Below are 15,445 nucleotides of genomic sequence, written 5' to 3'. Positions count from 1 at the left end.
GAGAGAGGGATGGATGGAAGGAAGGAAGGAAGGAAGGAAGGAAGGAAGGAAGGAAGGAAGGAAGGAAGGAAGGAAGGAAGGAAGGAAGGAAGGAAGGAAGGAAGGAAGGAAGGAAGGAAGGAAGGAAGGAAGGAAGGAGGGAGGGATGATGGGTGGGTGGGTGGGTGGGTGGGTGGGTGGGTGGGTGGGTGGGTGGGTGGGTGGGTGGGTGGGTGGGTGGTGGTGGGTGGGTGGGTGGGTGGGTGGGTGGGTGGTGGGTGGGTGGATGGATGGATGGGTGGATGGATGGATGGATGGATGGATGAGGGAAGGATGGAGGGAGGGAGGGATGATGGTTGGGTGGGTGGGTGGATGGAGGGATGGATGAGGGAAGGATGGAGGGAAGGATGGATGATGGCTGGATGGATGGCTGGATGGATGGATGGAGGGAGGGAGGGAGGGAGGGAGGGAGGGAGGGAGGGAGGGAGGGAGGGATGAGTGGATGGATGATGGATGGATGGAGGGAAGGATGGATGGATGGTGGATGGATATACAGACATTCCAAACAATAAGTGCATCCTATCCCAAGCGTACTGTACATGCCATACAAACCATCCAGAAAAATACAATGTCCACACCAAACTCCACTTTAAAATCAACCAACCAATGACCAGACAGACGTACCTGAGGTGTATCAGGTAGCAGAGAATCTTCCTCCTCTCTGTGGGCGTGGCCCTGGGCTCTGGAGGCCCATCCCCCTTCGCCTCTGGCCCCGCCTCCTCAACGGGAACCAGGAAGATGCGGTGACGCAGGAAGGTCATGTGATTGACGGGCATGTCCCCAAAGTTATAGGTCACGAGGAACATCTTCACCACAGTTTTATTGGGGTTGAATAAGGTCTGATGGAGAGAATATGGAGATATTGAATATGATACCTGTTTATAAGACTTGTCCAATTGAGATTGAATAAGATCTGTGGGGAGAACATGGACTCATTCATGAAAAACACTCTAAACAAGGTCAAGCATTTGAATAAGGTCTGAGAAGGGAACATGGAGATGTTAGCCATTGTTGTGCCCATTGTGCTAGATCCATGCAAGCCAGTGCATACTAGGGCCAATTACGTTGGAAAACAAAGAGGCTCAACAAGAGATTACAAAGTATAGAGAAGAGAGGAAAAGGAGTGAGAGTAACAGAGAGAGAGAGAGACAGAGAGGGAGAGAGAGAGAGATGGAGAGAGACAGAGAGAAAGAGAGACAGAGGGAGAGAGAGAGAGATGGAGAGAGACAGAGAGAAAGAGAGACAGAGAGGGAGAGACAGAGAGGGAGAGACAGAGAGAGTGACAGAGACAGACAGACAGAGAGACAGAGAGAAATAGAGATGGAGAGAGACAGAGAGGGAGAGAGACTGAGAGAGAAAGAGAGATAGAGAGGGAGAGAGAGAGAGACAGACAGAGAGAGATGGAGAGAGACAGAGACAGAGGCAGACAGACAGACAGAGACATGGAGAGAGACAGAGAGATGGAGAGATGGAGAGAGAGAGAGAGAGAGAGAGAGAAACAGAGAGAGAAACAGAGAGAGAGAGAGAGAGAGAGAAACAGAGTGAGAGAGAGAGAGATACAGAGAGACAGGGAGAGAGACAGACAGACATACAGAGACATGGAGAGAGACAGAGAGATGGAGAGAGAGAGAGAGAGACATACAGAGACATGGAGAGAGACAGAGAGATGGAGAGAGAGAGAGAGAGAGAGACAGAGAGATGGAGAGAGAGAGAGAGAGAGAGAGAGAGAGAGAGAGAGAGAGAGAGAGAGAGAGAGAGAGAGAGACAGACACAGACAGACAGAGACAGACAGACAGACAGACACAGACAGACAGACAGACAGACAGACAGACAGACAGACAGACAGACAGACAGACAGACAGACAGACAGACAGACAGACAGACAGACAGACAGACAGACAGACAGAGAGAGACAGAGACAGAGACAGACAGAGAGAGACAGAGAGAGACAGAGAGAGATAGAGAGAGACAGAGAGAGACGGAGAGAGAGAGACAGAGAGAGAGACAGAGAAAGAGAGGACCATGAGACTCACCACTTGGATGGTCCCTGCTTTGGGTACGCTGTATCCCTTCTTTCCTAAAGGCTCCAAGGAGATAACCCCCTACAACAGAGAGATGAGCCGTCTTCACGTCGAGAAGTGAGAGAGCATTCAACACTGTGCAGGTGTCTATTCTTCTTGCGTGACTTTACTTTTGAAATTATTTCAAGCTAGAATCTGTAATTGAAACAATAACAAAGCGTGACCCCGCCCCTGTTTTCGCTAACAAGCTAAGGGATGGGGCTGGAGAAATGTAATCACTCAAATTAATAGACAGAGCTATGGATGCAAGGACTGACCATACATGATAAACACATGATAGTTTTAACCATGTTTTGAAGCTACACACATTTACAGGTACATTGTTTACATTCATTGGAGTTAAACAAGCTTATATGTTGGGTTCTGATGGGGTACGACAATATGCTGGGTTCTGATGGGGTACGACAATATGTTGGGTTCTGATGGGGTACGACAATATGCTGGGTTCTGATGGGGTACGACGACTGGAGTTAAACAAGCTTATATGTTGGGTTCTGATGGGGTACGACAATATGCTGGGTTCTGATGGGGTACGACGACTGGAGTTAAACAAGCTTATATGTTGGGTTCTGATGGGGTACGACAATATGTTTGGTTCTGATGGGGTACAACGACTGGAGTTAAACAAGCTTATATGTTGGGTTCTGATGGGGTACGACGATATGTTGGGTTCTGATGGGGTACGACAATATGTTGGGTTATGATGGGGTACAACAATATGTTGGGTTCTGATGGGGTACAACAAGTTTATATTTGGGTTCTGATGGGGTACAACAAGTTTATATTTGGGTTCTGATGGGGTACAACAAGTTTATATTTGGGTTCTGATGGGGTACAACAAGTTTATATTTGGGTTCTGATGGGGTACGACGATATGTTGGGTTCTGATGGGGTACGACAATATGTTGGGTTCTGATGGGGTACGACAATATGTTGGGTTCTGATGGGGTACGACAATATGTTGGGTTCTGATGGGGTACGACAATATGTTGGGTTCTGATGGGGTACGACAATATGCTGGGTTCTGATGGGGTACGACAATATGCTGGGTTCTGACAATATGTTGGGTTCTGATGGGGTACGACAATATGCTGGGTTCTGACAATATGTTGGGTTCTGATGGGGTACGACAATATGTTGGGTTCTGATGGGGTACGACAATATGCTGGGTTCTGACAATATGTTGGGTTCTGATGGGGTACGACAATATGTTGGGTTCTGATGGGGTACGACAATATGTTGGGTTCTGATGGGGTACGACGACTGAACTGAAACCCATGAGGCATTTACAGGTTATAGTCTTCAAGAATCAATGTATATCACTTATTTATATGCCTAAAAATGGATGCAGCAACTAGGGGTTGTAAAAAATTCAAATCATTTCGTTCTGAAAATAACTATTATTTGTTTCTGTTTCATTCCATTTGGCATTATTGCTATTAACCCAGACAAATGCATTGAATAAAATATTCACTACATGGAACAGATTGTCCCTCAAAAAATCTAAAGTACGTTTGTTCTGAAGTGTCTGTCCTATATCTGAGAGATATAAGAAAGATATTTTATATGATTTAAATCCCTTATTTTTGGAACTAAACAGTGTGTAAACCAAACTGTGTCAACCAAACTGTGTCAACCAAACTGTGTCAACCAAACTGTGTCAACCAAACTGTGTCAACCAAACTGTGTAAACCAAAATGTTCGGATGCTACAGACAGAAGTTGGCAGATCGACTGTATCTACTTCAGACGAGTCCCAAGACGGTTGTGGGGGTCGTAGAGAAAAACGGAGAACACCATCGTGTTCGTGAGAGTCTCATCTTTCCATAGAGTTTATAGGCCAAACCGTTCAGATGCTACAGACGATTTTGTGAGAAGACTGATTTTCAGGATGTCTTATGGTCTAACAAACACTGCTCTAGCTCTGTCACCTTTCACTACAGATGAAGATGTGTTACATAGGCGGATGGGGTGGATTGAGACGCATCCAATGCAAAAAAACAGATATCTCTAGAGTTCCACAGTGGCGTGGCCTTCGACATTAGGGGGTTAACATCATTTCTCACACACACACACACACACACACACACACACACACACACACACACACACACACACACACACACACACACACACACACACACACACACACACACACACACACACACACACACACACACACACACACACACAGAGAGACACTAACCAGGAAGGGCGAGGGTGCGCTGTGCTCTGAGATGTCGTAGTAAGTGACGTGTACAGGCAGAGTGGCGTGTTGAGGGCAGTAGGATCCGCTGGCACCGATCTCTGCTGTGAAGCCCTCGATACGACCCGACGGAGAGAAACGACCCTTCAGGATCGACTCCTGGAGAAGAAACAACAAGGAAGAGTGAGGAAGACCCACTACAGAGCACAGCTACTTCTATGGCCACGAGGAAGACCCACTACAGAACACAGCTACTTCTATGGCCACGAGGAAGACCCACTACAGAACACAGCTACTTCTATGGCCACGAGGAAGACCCACTACAGAGCACAGCTACTTCTATGGCCACGAGGAAGACCCACTACAGAACACAGCTACTTCTATGGCCACGAGGAAGACCCACTACAGAGCACAGCTACTTCTATGGCCATGAGGAAGACCCACTACAGAGTACAGCTACTTCTATGGCCACGAGGAAGACCCACTACAGAACACAGCTACTTCTATGGCCACGAGGAAGACCCACTACAGAACACAGCTACTTCTATGGCCACGAGGAAGACCCACTACAGAGCACAGCTACTTCTATGGCCACGAGGAAGACCCACTACAGAGCACAGCTACTTCTATGGCCACGAGGAAGACCCACTACAGAACACAGCTACTTCTATGGCCACGAGGAAGACCCACTACAGAACACAGCTACTTCTATGGCCACGAGGAAGAACCACTACAGAACACAGCTACTTCTATGGCCACGAGGAAGACCCACTACAGAGCACAGCTACTTCTATGGCCACGAGGAAGACCCACTACAGAACACAGCTACTTCTATGGCCACGAGGAAGACCCACTACAGAACACAGCTACTTCTATGGCCACGAGGAAGAACCACTACAGAACACAGCTACTTCTATGGCCACGAGGAAGACCCACTACAGAGCACAGCTACTTCTATGGCCACGAGGAAGACCCACTACAGAGCACAGCTACTTCTATGGCCACGAGGAAGACCCACTACAGAGCACAGCTACTTCTATGGCCACGAGGAAGACCCACTACAGAGCACAGCTATTTCTATGGCCACGAGGAAGACCCACTACAGAGCACAGCTACTTCTATGTCCACGAGGAAGACCCACTACAGAGCACAGCTACTTCTATGTCCACGAGGAAGACCCACTACAGAGCACAGCTACTTCTATGGCCATGTGGAAGACCCACTACAGAGCACAGCTACATCTATGGCCACGAGGGAGACCCACTACAGAGCACAGCTACTTCTATGGCCACGAGGTAGACCCACTACAGAGCACAGCTACTTCTATGGCCACGAGGAAGACCCACTACAGAGCACAGCTACTTCTATGGCCACGAGGAAGACCCACTACAGAGCACAGCTACTTCTATGGCCACGAGGAAGACCCACTACACAGCACAGCTACTTCTATGGCCACGAGGAAGAACCACTACACAGCACAGCTACTTCTATGGCCACGAGGAAGACCCACTACAGAGCACAGCTACTTCTATGGCCACGAGGAAGACCCACTACAGAACACAGCTACTTCTATGGCCACGAGGAAGACCCACTACAGAACACAGCTACTTCTATGGCCACGAGGAAGACCCACTACAGAGCACAGCTACTTCTATGGCCACGAGGAAGACCCACTACAGAACACAGCTACTTCTATGGCCACGAGGAAGACCCACTACAGAGCACAGCTACTTCTATGGCCATGAGGAAGACCCACTACAGAGTACAGCTACTTCTATGGCCACGAGGAAGACCCACTACAGAACACAGCTACTTCTATGGCCACGAGGAAGACCCACTACAGAACACAGCTACTTCTATGGCCACAAGGAAGACCCACTACAGAACACAGCTACTTCTATGGCCACGAGGAAGACCCACTACAGAGCACAGCTACTTCTATGGCCACGAGGAAGACCCACTACAGAACACAGCTACTTCTATGGCCACGAGGAAGACCCACTACAGAACACAGCTACTTCTATGGCCACGAGGAAGAACCACTACAGAACACAGCTACTTCTATGGCCACGAGGAAGACCCACTACAGAGCACAGCTACTTCTATGGCCACGAGGAAGACCCACTACAGAGCACAGCTACTTCTATGGCCACGAGGAAGACCCACTACAGAGCACAGCTACTTCTATGGCCACGAGGAAGACCCACTACAGAGCACAGCTATTTCTATGGCCACGAGGAAGACCCACTACAGAGCACAGCTACTTCTATGGCAACGAGGAAGACCCACTACAGAGCACAGCTACTTCTATGTCCACGAGGAAGACCCACTACAGAGCACAGCTACTTCTATGGCCACGTGGAAGACCCACTACAGAGCACAGCTACATCTATGGCCACGAGGGAGACCCACTACAGAGCACAGCTACTTCTATGGCCACGAGGTAGACCCACTACAGAGCACAGCTACTTCTATGGCCACGAGGAAGACCCACTACAGAGCACAGCTACTTCTATGGCCACGAGGAAGACCCACTACAGAGCACAGCTACTTCTATGGCCACGAGGAAGACCCACTACACAGCACAGCTACTTCTATGGCCACGAGGAAGACCCACTACACAGCACAGCTACTTCTATGGCCACGAGGAAGACCCACTACAGAACACAGCTACTTCTATGGCCACGAGGAAGACCCACTACAGAACACAGCTACTTCTATGGCCACGAGGAAGGCCCACTACAGAGCACAGCTACTTCTATGGCCACGAGGAAGACCCACTACAGAGCACAGCTACTTCTATGGCCACGAGGAAGACCCACTACAGAGCACAGCTATTTCTATGGCCATGAGGAAGACCCACTACAGAGTACAGCTACTTCTATGGCCATGAGGAAGACCCACTACACAGCACAGCTACTTCTATGGCCACGAGGAAGACCCACTACACAGCACAGCTACTTCTATGGCCACGAGGAAGACCCACTACAGAACACAGCTACTTCTATGGCCACGAGGAAGACCCACTACAGAGCACAGCTACTTCTATGGCCACGAGGAAGACCCACTACAGAGTACAGCTACTTCTATGGCCACGAGGAAGACCCACTACAGAACACAGCTACTTCTATGGCCACGAGGAAGACCCACTACACAGCACAGCTACTTCTATGGCCACGAGGAAGACCCACTACACAGCACAGCTACTTCTATGGCCACGAGGAAGACCCACTACAGAACACAGCTACTTCTATGGCCACGAGGAAGACCCACTACAGAACACAGCTACTTCTATGGCCACGAGGAAGACCCACTACAGAACACAGCTACTTCTATGGCCACGAGGAAGACCCACTACAGAACACAGCTACTTCTATGGCCACGAGGAAGACCCACTACAGAACACAGCTACTTCTATGGCCACGAGGAAGACCCACTACAGAGCACAGCTACTTCTATGGCCACGAGGAAGACCCACTACAGAGCACAGCTACTTCTATGGCCACGAGGAAGACCCACTACAGAGCACAGCTACTTCTATGGCCACGAGGAAGACCCACTACAGAACACAGCTACTTCTATGGCCACGAGGAAGACCCACTACAGAACACAGCTACTTCTATGGCCACGAGGAAGACCCACTACAGAGCACAGCTACTTCTATGGCCACGAGGAAGACCCACTACAGAGCACAGCTACTTCTATGGCCACGAGGAAGACCCACTACAGAACACAGCTACTTCTATGGCCACGAGGAAGACCCACTACAGAACACAGCTACTTCTATGGCCACGAGGAAGACCCACTACAGAGCACAGCTACTTCTATGGCCACGAGGAAGACCCACTACAGAGCACAGCTACTTCTATGGCCACGAGGAAGACCCACTACAGAGCACAGCTACTTCTATGGCCACGAGGAATGTTGTAAATCTCTCTAGATATTTGGTAGAAACTCAAGTTCTGACAAAATACCATCATAAATTCAGTTACACATGAATGGTACGTCACACTTAATTTTGTATTATTTGGTAAGAATGTACTGTAATATGTTGTGTATGTCTGCTGTGCTAAATATGTAGTTGTGTGTGTGTGTGTCATACCTCAAAGTTACCCAGTAGTGAACGGCTGATGGAAGAAGAGGGCCAGCCTGACCGAGCAGTGCGAGCCAAGGTGTCTGTACGCCGCCCACTACATAGCTGTCGACTGCACACACACACATATTTGTATTTTATCTTAAGAACATAAGTTAGCCATGCTAAAGTCACATAATTAAAGATGATGTTCTTGAAATGATGACTACACATGGATCAACTAAAAGGTAGAAAGGGAACATACCTTTTCAGGCGCATCCCACTTTTCAGCCTCCTGCTGGCTCCTCTGCATTCTGATAAACTCTGAAGGAGGACAAGAACAAGAGACAGAAGAACAGAACAAGAGACAGAAGGACAGAACAAGAGACAGAAGAACAGAACAAGAGACAGAAGGACAGAACAATGAGGCAGAAGGACAGAACAAGAGACAGAAGGACAGAACAAGAGACAGAAGGACAGAACAAGAGACAGAAGGACAGAACAAGAGACAGAAGGACAGAACAAAAGACAGAAGGACAGAACAAGAGACAGAAGGACAGAACAAGAGACAGAAGGACAGAACAAGAGACAGAAGGACAGAACAAGAGACAGAAGGACAGAACAATGAGACAGAAGGACAGAACAAGAGACAGAAGAACAGAACAAGAGACAGAAGGACAGAACAAGAGACAGAAGGACAGAACAATGAGACAGAAGGACAGAACAATGAGGCAGAAGGACAGAACAAGAGACAGAAGGACAGAACAAGAGACAGAAGGACAGAACAAAAGACAGAAGGACAGAACAAGAGACAGAAGGACAGAACAAGAGACAGAAGGACAGAACAAGAGACAGAAGGACAGAACAATGAGACAGAAGGACAGAACAAGAGACAGATGGACAGAACAAGAGACAGAAGGACAGAACAAGAGACAGAAGGACAGAACAAGAGACAGAAGGACAGAACAAGAGACAGAAGGACAGAACAAGAGACAGAAGGACAGAACAAGAGACAGAAGGACAGAACAAGAGACAGAAGGACAGAACAAGAGACAGAAGGACAGAACAAGAGACAGAAGGACAGAACAAGAGACAGAAGGACAGAACAAGAGACAGAAGAACAGAACAAGAGACAGAAGGACAGAACAAGAGACAGAAGGACAGAACAAGAGACAGAAGGACAGAACAAGAGACAGAAGGACAGAACAAGAGACAGAAGGACAGAACAAGAGACAGAAGGACAGAACAAGAGACAGAAGGACAGAACAAGAGACAGAAGGACAGAACAAGAGACAGAAGGACAGAACAATGAGACAGAAGGACAGAACAATGAGACAGAAGGACAGAACATGAGACAGAAGGACAGAACAAGAGACAGAAGGACAGAACAAGAGACAGAAGGACAGAACAAGAGACAGAAGGACAGAACATGAGACAGATGGACAGAATGCAAGAAAGAAAGGAAGAGAGAGAGAAAAAAAGAAAACAGGAAGGAGAATACATGGATTAGCACAATCCATCTCCGATTAAAAACATTGATATTACTGTCATGCTCAAACTGTCATGATAATCATGATCTATCAAACAGATGTGTACCAAACTCACTAAAAGTGGCAGTAATAAAGCCTCCCTTGAAAAAGCCAAACCTTGACCCGGAAAATGTAAATTCGGCCTATATCGAACCTCCCATTCCCATCAAACATTTTAGAAAAAGCTGTAGCGCAGCAACTCACTGCCTTCCTGAAGACAATGTATATGAAACGCTTCAGTCTGGTTTTAGACCGCATCATAGCACTGAGACTGCACTCGTGAAGGTGGTAAATGACCTTTTAAATGGCGTCAGACCGAGGCTCTGCATCTGTCCTCGAGCTCCTAGACCTTAGTGCTGCTTTTGATACCATCGATCACCACATTCTTTTGGAGAGATTAGAAACCCTGAAGTATCTCGGCGTTACTCTGGACCCTGATCTCTCTTTTGACGAACATATCAAGAATATTTCAAGGACAGCTTTTTTCCCATCTTCGTAACATTGTAAATCAGTAAATTTTTGTCCAAAAATTATGCAGAAAAGCTAATCCATGCTTTCGTTATTTCTAGATTAGACTACTGCAATGCTCTATTTTCCGGCTACCCGGATAAAGCACTGAATAAACTTCAGTTAGTGCTAAACACTATCTGCTAGAATCCTGACTAGAACCCAAAAATGTGATCGTATTACTCCAGTGCTAGCCTCCCTACAAGGGCTGATTTCAAGGTTTTACTGCTAAGCTACAAAGAATTACAGGACTTGCTCCTACCTATCTCTCTGATTTTGTCCTGCCGTACTTACCTACACGTACGCTACGGTCACAAGACGCAGGCCTCCTTATTGTCTCTAGAATTTCTAAGCAAACAGCTGGAGGCAGGACTTTCTCCTATAGAGCTCAATTTTTATTGAATGGTCTGCCTAACCATGTGAGAGATGCAGACTCGGTCTCGACCTTTAAGTCTTTACTGAAGACTCATCTCTTCAGTAGGTCCTGTGATTGAGTGTAGTCTGGCCCAAGGGTGCGAAGGTGAACGGCAAGGCACTGGAGCGACGAACCGCCCTTGCTGTCTCTGCCTGGCTGGCTTCCCTTTCTCTACTGGGCTTCTCTGCATCTGACCCTATTACGGGGCTGAGTCACTGGCTTACTGGTGCTCTTTCATGCCGTCCCTAGGAGGGGTGCGTCACTTGAGTGGGTTGAGTCACTGACATGATCTTCCTGTCCGGTTTTGCTCCCCCTCGGGCAAGTGCGGTGGAGGAGATCTTCGTGGGCTATACTCAGCCTTGTCTCAGGGTAGTAAATTGGTGGTCCGTTGATATCCCTCTAGTGGTGTGCGGGCTGTGCCTTGGCAAAGTGGGTGGGGTTATATCCTGCCTGGTTGGCCCTGTCCGAGGGTATCGTCAGACGCAGCCACAGTGTCCCCTGTCCCACCCCTGTCTCAGTCTCCAGTAGCTATGCTGCAATCGTCTATGTGCCGGGGGGCTAGGGTCAGTCTGTTATATCTGGTGTAATTCTGCTGTCTTATCTGGTGTCCTGTGTGAATTTATGTATGCTCCCTCTAATTCTCTCTCCCTCCCCTCCCGGAGGACCTGAGCTGCCTGCGGCTAGGGAACCCGGACCTGTTCACCGGACGTGCTACTTTGTCCCAGACCTGCTGTTTTTGACTCTCTCTCTTTCTCTACCGCACCTGCTGTCTCGACCTCTGAATGCTCGGCTATGAAAAGCCAACTGACATTTACTCCTGAGGTACTGACCTGTTGCACCCTCTACAACCACTGATTATTATTTGACACTGCTGGTCATCTATGAACGTTGGAACATCTTGAAGAACAATCTGGCCTTAAATGGCCATGTACTCTTATAACCTCTACCCGGCACAGCCAGAAGAGGAATATATATTTCCATTTCCACACAAATACATACATAGTTCATAGTGCATTACACACGCTATAAACACAATAACGAATGCAGTTGAGTAATGAAGGTACATACCTGCCTGTGTATCAATATGTGTGTACGCTGTGTGTGTGAATGTCTGTACGTAGTCACTACTTACCGGGCAGAGAGTCCAGGATGCTGCTTCAGACACAAACACATTCCCCATGTCCAAACTACCGCTCGTACTAAGGGTTACCCAGTCCTGGCTGCCCACATCCTCTGGCGCTAACTCTTCCCAGGCTAACCCCTCTGTAGCTAGCATCTCACTAGCTAACAATTGACTAGCTATCCCCTCTCTAACTAGCTCCTCTCTAGCTAGTTCCGCTCTAGCTATATCCTCTCTAACTAGCTCCTCTCTAGCTAGTTCCTCTCTAGCCAGGTCCTCTCTAGCCAGGTCCTCTCAAGCCAGGTCCTCTCTAGCCAGTTCCTCTCTAGCCAGGTCCTCTCTAGCCAGGTCCTCTCTAGCCAGGTCCTCTCTAGCCAGGTCCTCTCAAGCCAGGTCCTCTCAAGCCAGGTCCTCTCTAGCTAGTTCCTCTCTAGCCAGGTCCTCTCTAGCTAGTTCCTTTTCTAGCCAGGTCCTCTCTAGCCAGGTCCTCTCTACTGTAGCTGTCCCCTCCACTGGGGCTATGTCAGCCTGGTCTATCCTCACACTCACTGTGGACATGTTATAGTCACTACCTACCTACCTCTCGCTCTCTGTCTATCCTCACACTCACTGTGGACATGTGTCTCTCTCTCTCTCTCTATGTTATACTCCCTACCTACCTCTCTCCTTCACTTTTCACTTCCCCTTTCACCTCCCTGTATCTCTCCCTCTAGTCTCTCCCCCCTTTGTCACTCACCACGGCAACCCCCCCCCCATCATCTACCTAGCCTGTGTCCCAAATGGCACCCTATTCCCTATGTAGTGCACCAATTTTGATCAGAGCACCACGGTCAAAAGTGCCCTATTCAAAAGTAGTGCACTAAATAGGAAAAGTGTTTCTGGAAGCCAGTGGTTCGGTATCTAAACGGGGGAGCCAGAAAGACCTGTGTGGTTTTGTAGGGAGGTGGGGGGGGGGGTTGTATTGGGGCGACAGCGACACAGGCAGGCAGATCATGTAGTGTAGGGAGAACAATGGAGGCCACCTCAATAGACTTGATTCTGGAGCCACTCGGCTGGTTCCAGCACCATATGTGGTGTGTTCATAATGACCAGCCTGGGAATCCATCGCTCTCTTCCTCTCTCTTCTTCTCTCCCTTTCCTCTTTCTTTTCCTCTTTCACTCTCATCATGTTTCATTCTCTTGGGCCATCTAACTCAGTCTTTCATTCTCACCACCCCCCCTGTCTGTTTTACTGGAACAGCTCTCCCCCTCTTTCCCTCCGCTGTCTGTTCATCCTCTTATTAAATGTCAGACAATGACAAGCCTGAAAGCTGTGTGTGTGTGTGTGTGTGTGTGTGTGTGTGTGTGTGTGTGTGTGTGTGTGTGTGTGTGTGTGTTGAAAATTTTCCTGGTATTTTACAAATGTTCCATCCCGAGAATAAATCACTTTTCTCCCGGGTAACCCGGTTTTTCCCTCCAAAACCGGAAGTGTCATTCAAAAGCATTATAAAGCATATTAATATGTCTGGATTTGATTAGAGCTTAGATCGGCATGATGAGTCGAGCCCTATATTAATGACATTTAATTTTAATTTTATTTCACCTTTATTTAACCAGGTAGCCCAGTTGAGAACAAGTTCTCATTTACAACTGCGACCATGCCAAGATAAAGCAAAGCAGTGCGCCAAAAACAACACAGAGTTACACATAAACAAACGTACAGTCAATAACACAATATAAAAATCTATATACAGTGTGTGCAAATGTAGTAAGATTAGGGAGGTAAGGCAATAAATAGGCCATAGTGGCAAAATAATGACAATTTAGCATTAACACTGGAGTGATAGATGTTGCGATGATGATGTGCAAGTAGAGATACTTGGGTGCAAAAGAGGAAAAATAAATAACAATATGGGGATGAGGTAGTTGGGTGGGCTATTTACAGATGGGCTGTGTACAGGTGCAGTGATCAGTAAGCTGCTCTGACAGCTGATGCTTAAAGTTAGTTTGGGAGATATAAGTCTCCAGCTTCAGTGATTTTTGAAATTTGTTCCAGTCATTGGCAGCAGAGAACTGGAAGGAAAGGCGGCCAAAGGAGGAGTTGGCTTTGGGGATGACCAGTGAAATATACCTGCTGGAGCGTGTGCTACGGGTGGGTGTTGCTATAGTGACCAGTGAGCTGAGATAAGGCGGGGCTTAACCTGGCAAAGACTTATAGATGACCTGGAGCCAGCGGGTTTGGCCACGAATCTGTCCCCACCCTGAGCGTTGAGGATTCATCATGCAGAGGCCGTAGAGAAGACAGATTTAGACATCGCATATAATTTAACAGTTCCATTTCACGCCATCTTGTTTATAAATAATATATTATAATTTACTGGTTTCTCTCAGTTATTTATCCCGGGAAAAGGGAGTGGTTTTGGGCAGTAAATCCCAGTAAATCTCGGTAACCGGGTTCCAACCATTCAACTCTCGTGTGTGTGTGCCTTTGTGTGTGTATATTACGTGCCTGTGTCAGAGGAGGCTGGTGGGAGGAGCTATAGGAAAACTGTCTCATTGTATTGGCTGGATAGAATAAATGGAACAGAGTCAAGCATGTGGTTTGATGTGTTTGATCCCGTTCTATTTATTCCATAACAGCCAATGAGCCTGTGCCCCTATAGCTCCTCCCACCAGCCTCCTCTGGTGTTTATATGTGCCTGCTTGTGCTAGTCTGTGCTCCTCACCTTGGTGTGGTCCGGGCCCTGTGCGTTGGGCAGCAGATGATTCCAGAAGGGGGCAGCCTTGGCATCGGTGCCCCTGCAGGAGGCCAGCCCTAACCCCGGGGCCAGCAGGGCCAGACGGCTCCTCTTAGAGGTGGAGGGGCCCTCGTCCTCCGAACACGACTCTCCCGTGTCGCTGGATGATAGCAGTTTCTTCTTGGCCGGGCAGGGACCCGAAGAGATCCCACGGAGGCCGCTGGTGCTGGGGGTCTTCTCCACGGAGCTCAGGCCGCTGGTGCTGGGGGTCTTCTCCACGGAGCTCAGGCCGCTGGTGCTGGGGGTCTTCTCCACGGAGCTCAGGCCGTTGGTGGAGTTGAAGGCGGTGGCACTGGGATGGGGCGGTGAGGACTCCAGCTTGGCCCCCCACTCCCTACCCTCCCCAGGCTCCTGGGGGTCTGTGGTGGGAGGGAAGCGGTGAGAGAGGGAGCCTGGAGGTCCTCCAGGAGGACTAAGGGTGTCGAATGCCCCAAGGGCCCCACGGGGGCCGTCAGTGCAGCAGTTGGGCTGATGCTGTCCCAATGAGGAGCCACTACTGCAGCCCTCCCCAGACCCTCCGGGATTGCCCAAGGAGCAGGCTGGCGCGTCGCCCCCAGGACGAGGCTCTGTGCTGGGTAAGGGGCTGCGGGAGCCAGGGGGGCTGTGGGGCTCGACCATGGGGGATGGTTTGGGCGAAAGCGGGGCCCATAGGTCCGGGACGGGCCTGTCGTGATTGTGCTGGGCAGGGCGTCTGGCGGGG

At 48.8% G+C, this 15,445-nt stretch overlaps 1 protein-coding gene across 5 annotated transcripts in view; it reads right to left on the bottom strand.

Annotated features, from left to right (window-relative positions):
- Positions 1 to 15,445, bottom strand: part of LOC120063436 (protein FAM214B-like) — a 54,085-nt gene that overhangs the window by 870 nt on the left and 37,770 nt on the right. For all 5 annotated transcript variants that reach the window (XM_039013806.1, XM_039013810.1, XM_039013808.1 and 2 more), the window contains exons 4-9: positions 14,674 to 15,445; positions 8,663 to 8,721; positions 8,428 to 8,530; positions 4,326 to 4,484; positions 2,073 to 2,141; positions 664 to 878 (exon numbers count right to left, since the gene is read on the bottom strand). The exon at positions 14,674 to 15,445 is cut by the window's right edge and continues 787 nt beyond it. In XM_039013806.1, coding sequence (XP_038869734.1) covers positions 664 to 878; positions 2,073 to 2,141; positions 4,326 to 4,484; positions 8,428 to 8,530; positions 8,663 to 8,721; positions 14,674 to 15,445 — 1,377 coding nt within the window. The remainder of the gene's footprint in view (positions 1 to 663; positions 879 to 2,072; positions 2,142 to 4,325; positions 4,485 to 8,427; positions 8,531 to 8,662; positions 8,722 to 14,673) is intronic.

This window comes from Salvelinus namaycush, chromosome 18 (assembly GCF_016432855.1).
Source record: "Salvelinus namaycush isolate Seneca chromosome 18, SaNama_1.0, whole genome shotgun sequence".
NCBI lineage: Eukaryota > Metazoa > Chordata > Actinopteri > Salmoniformes > Salmonidae > Salvelinus > Salvelinus namaycush.
This window is presented reverse-complemented; position numbering and strand designations above follow the sequence as displayed.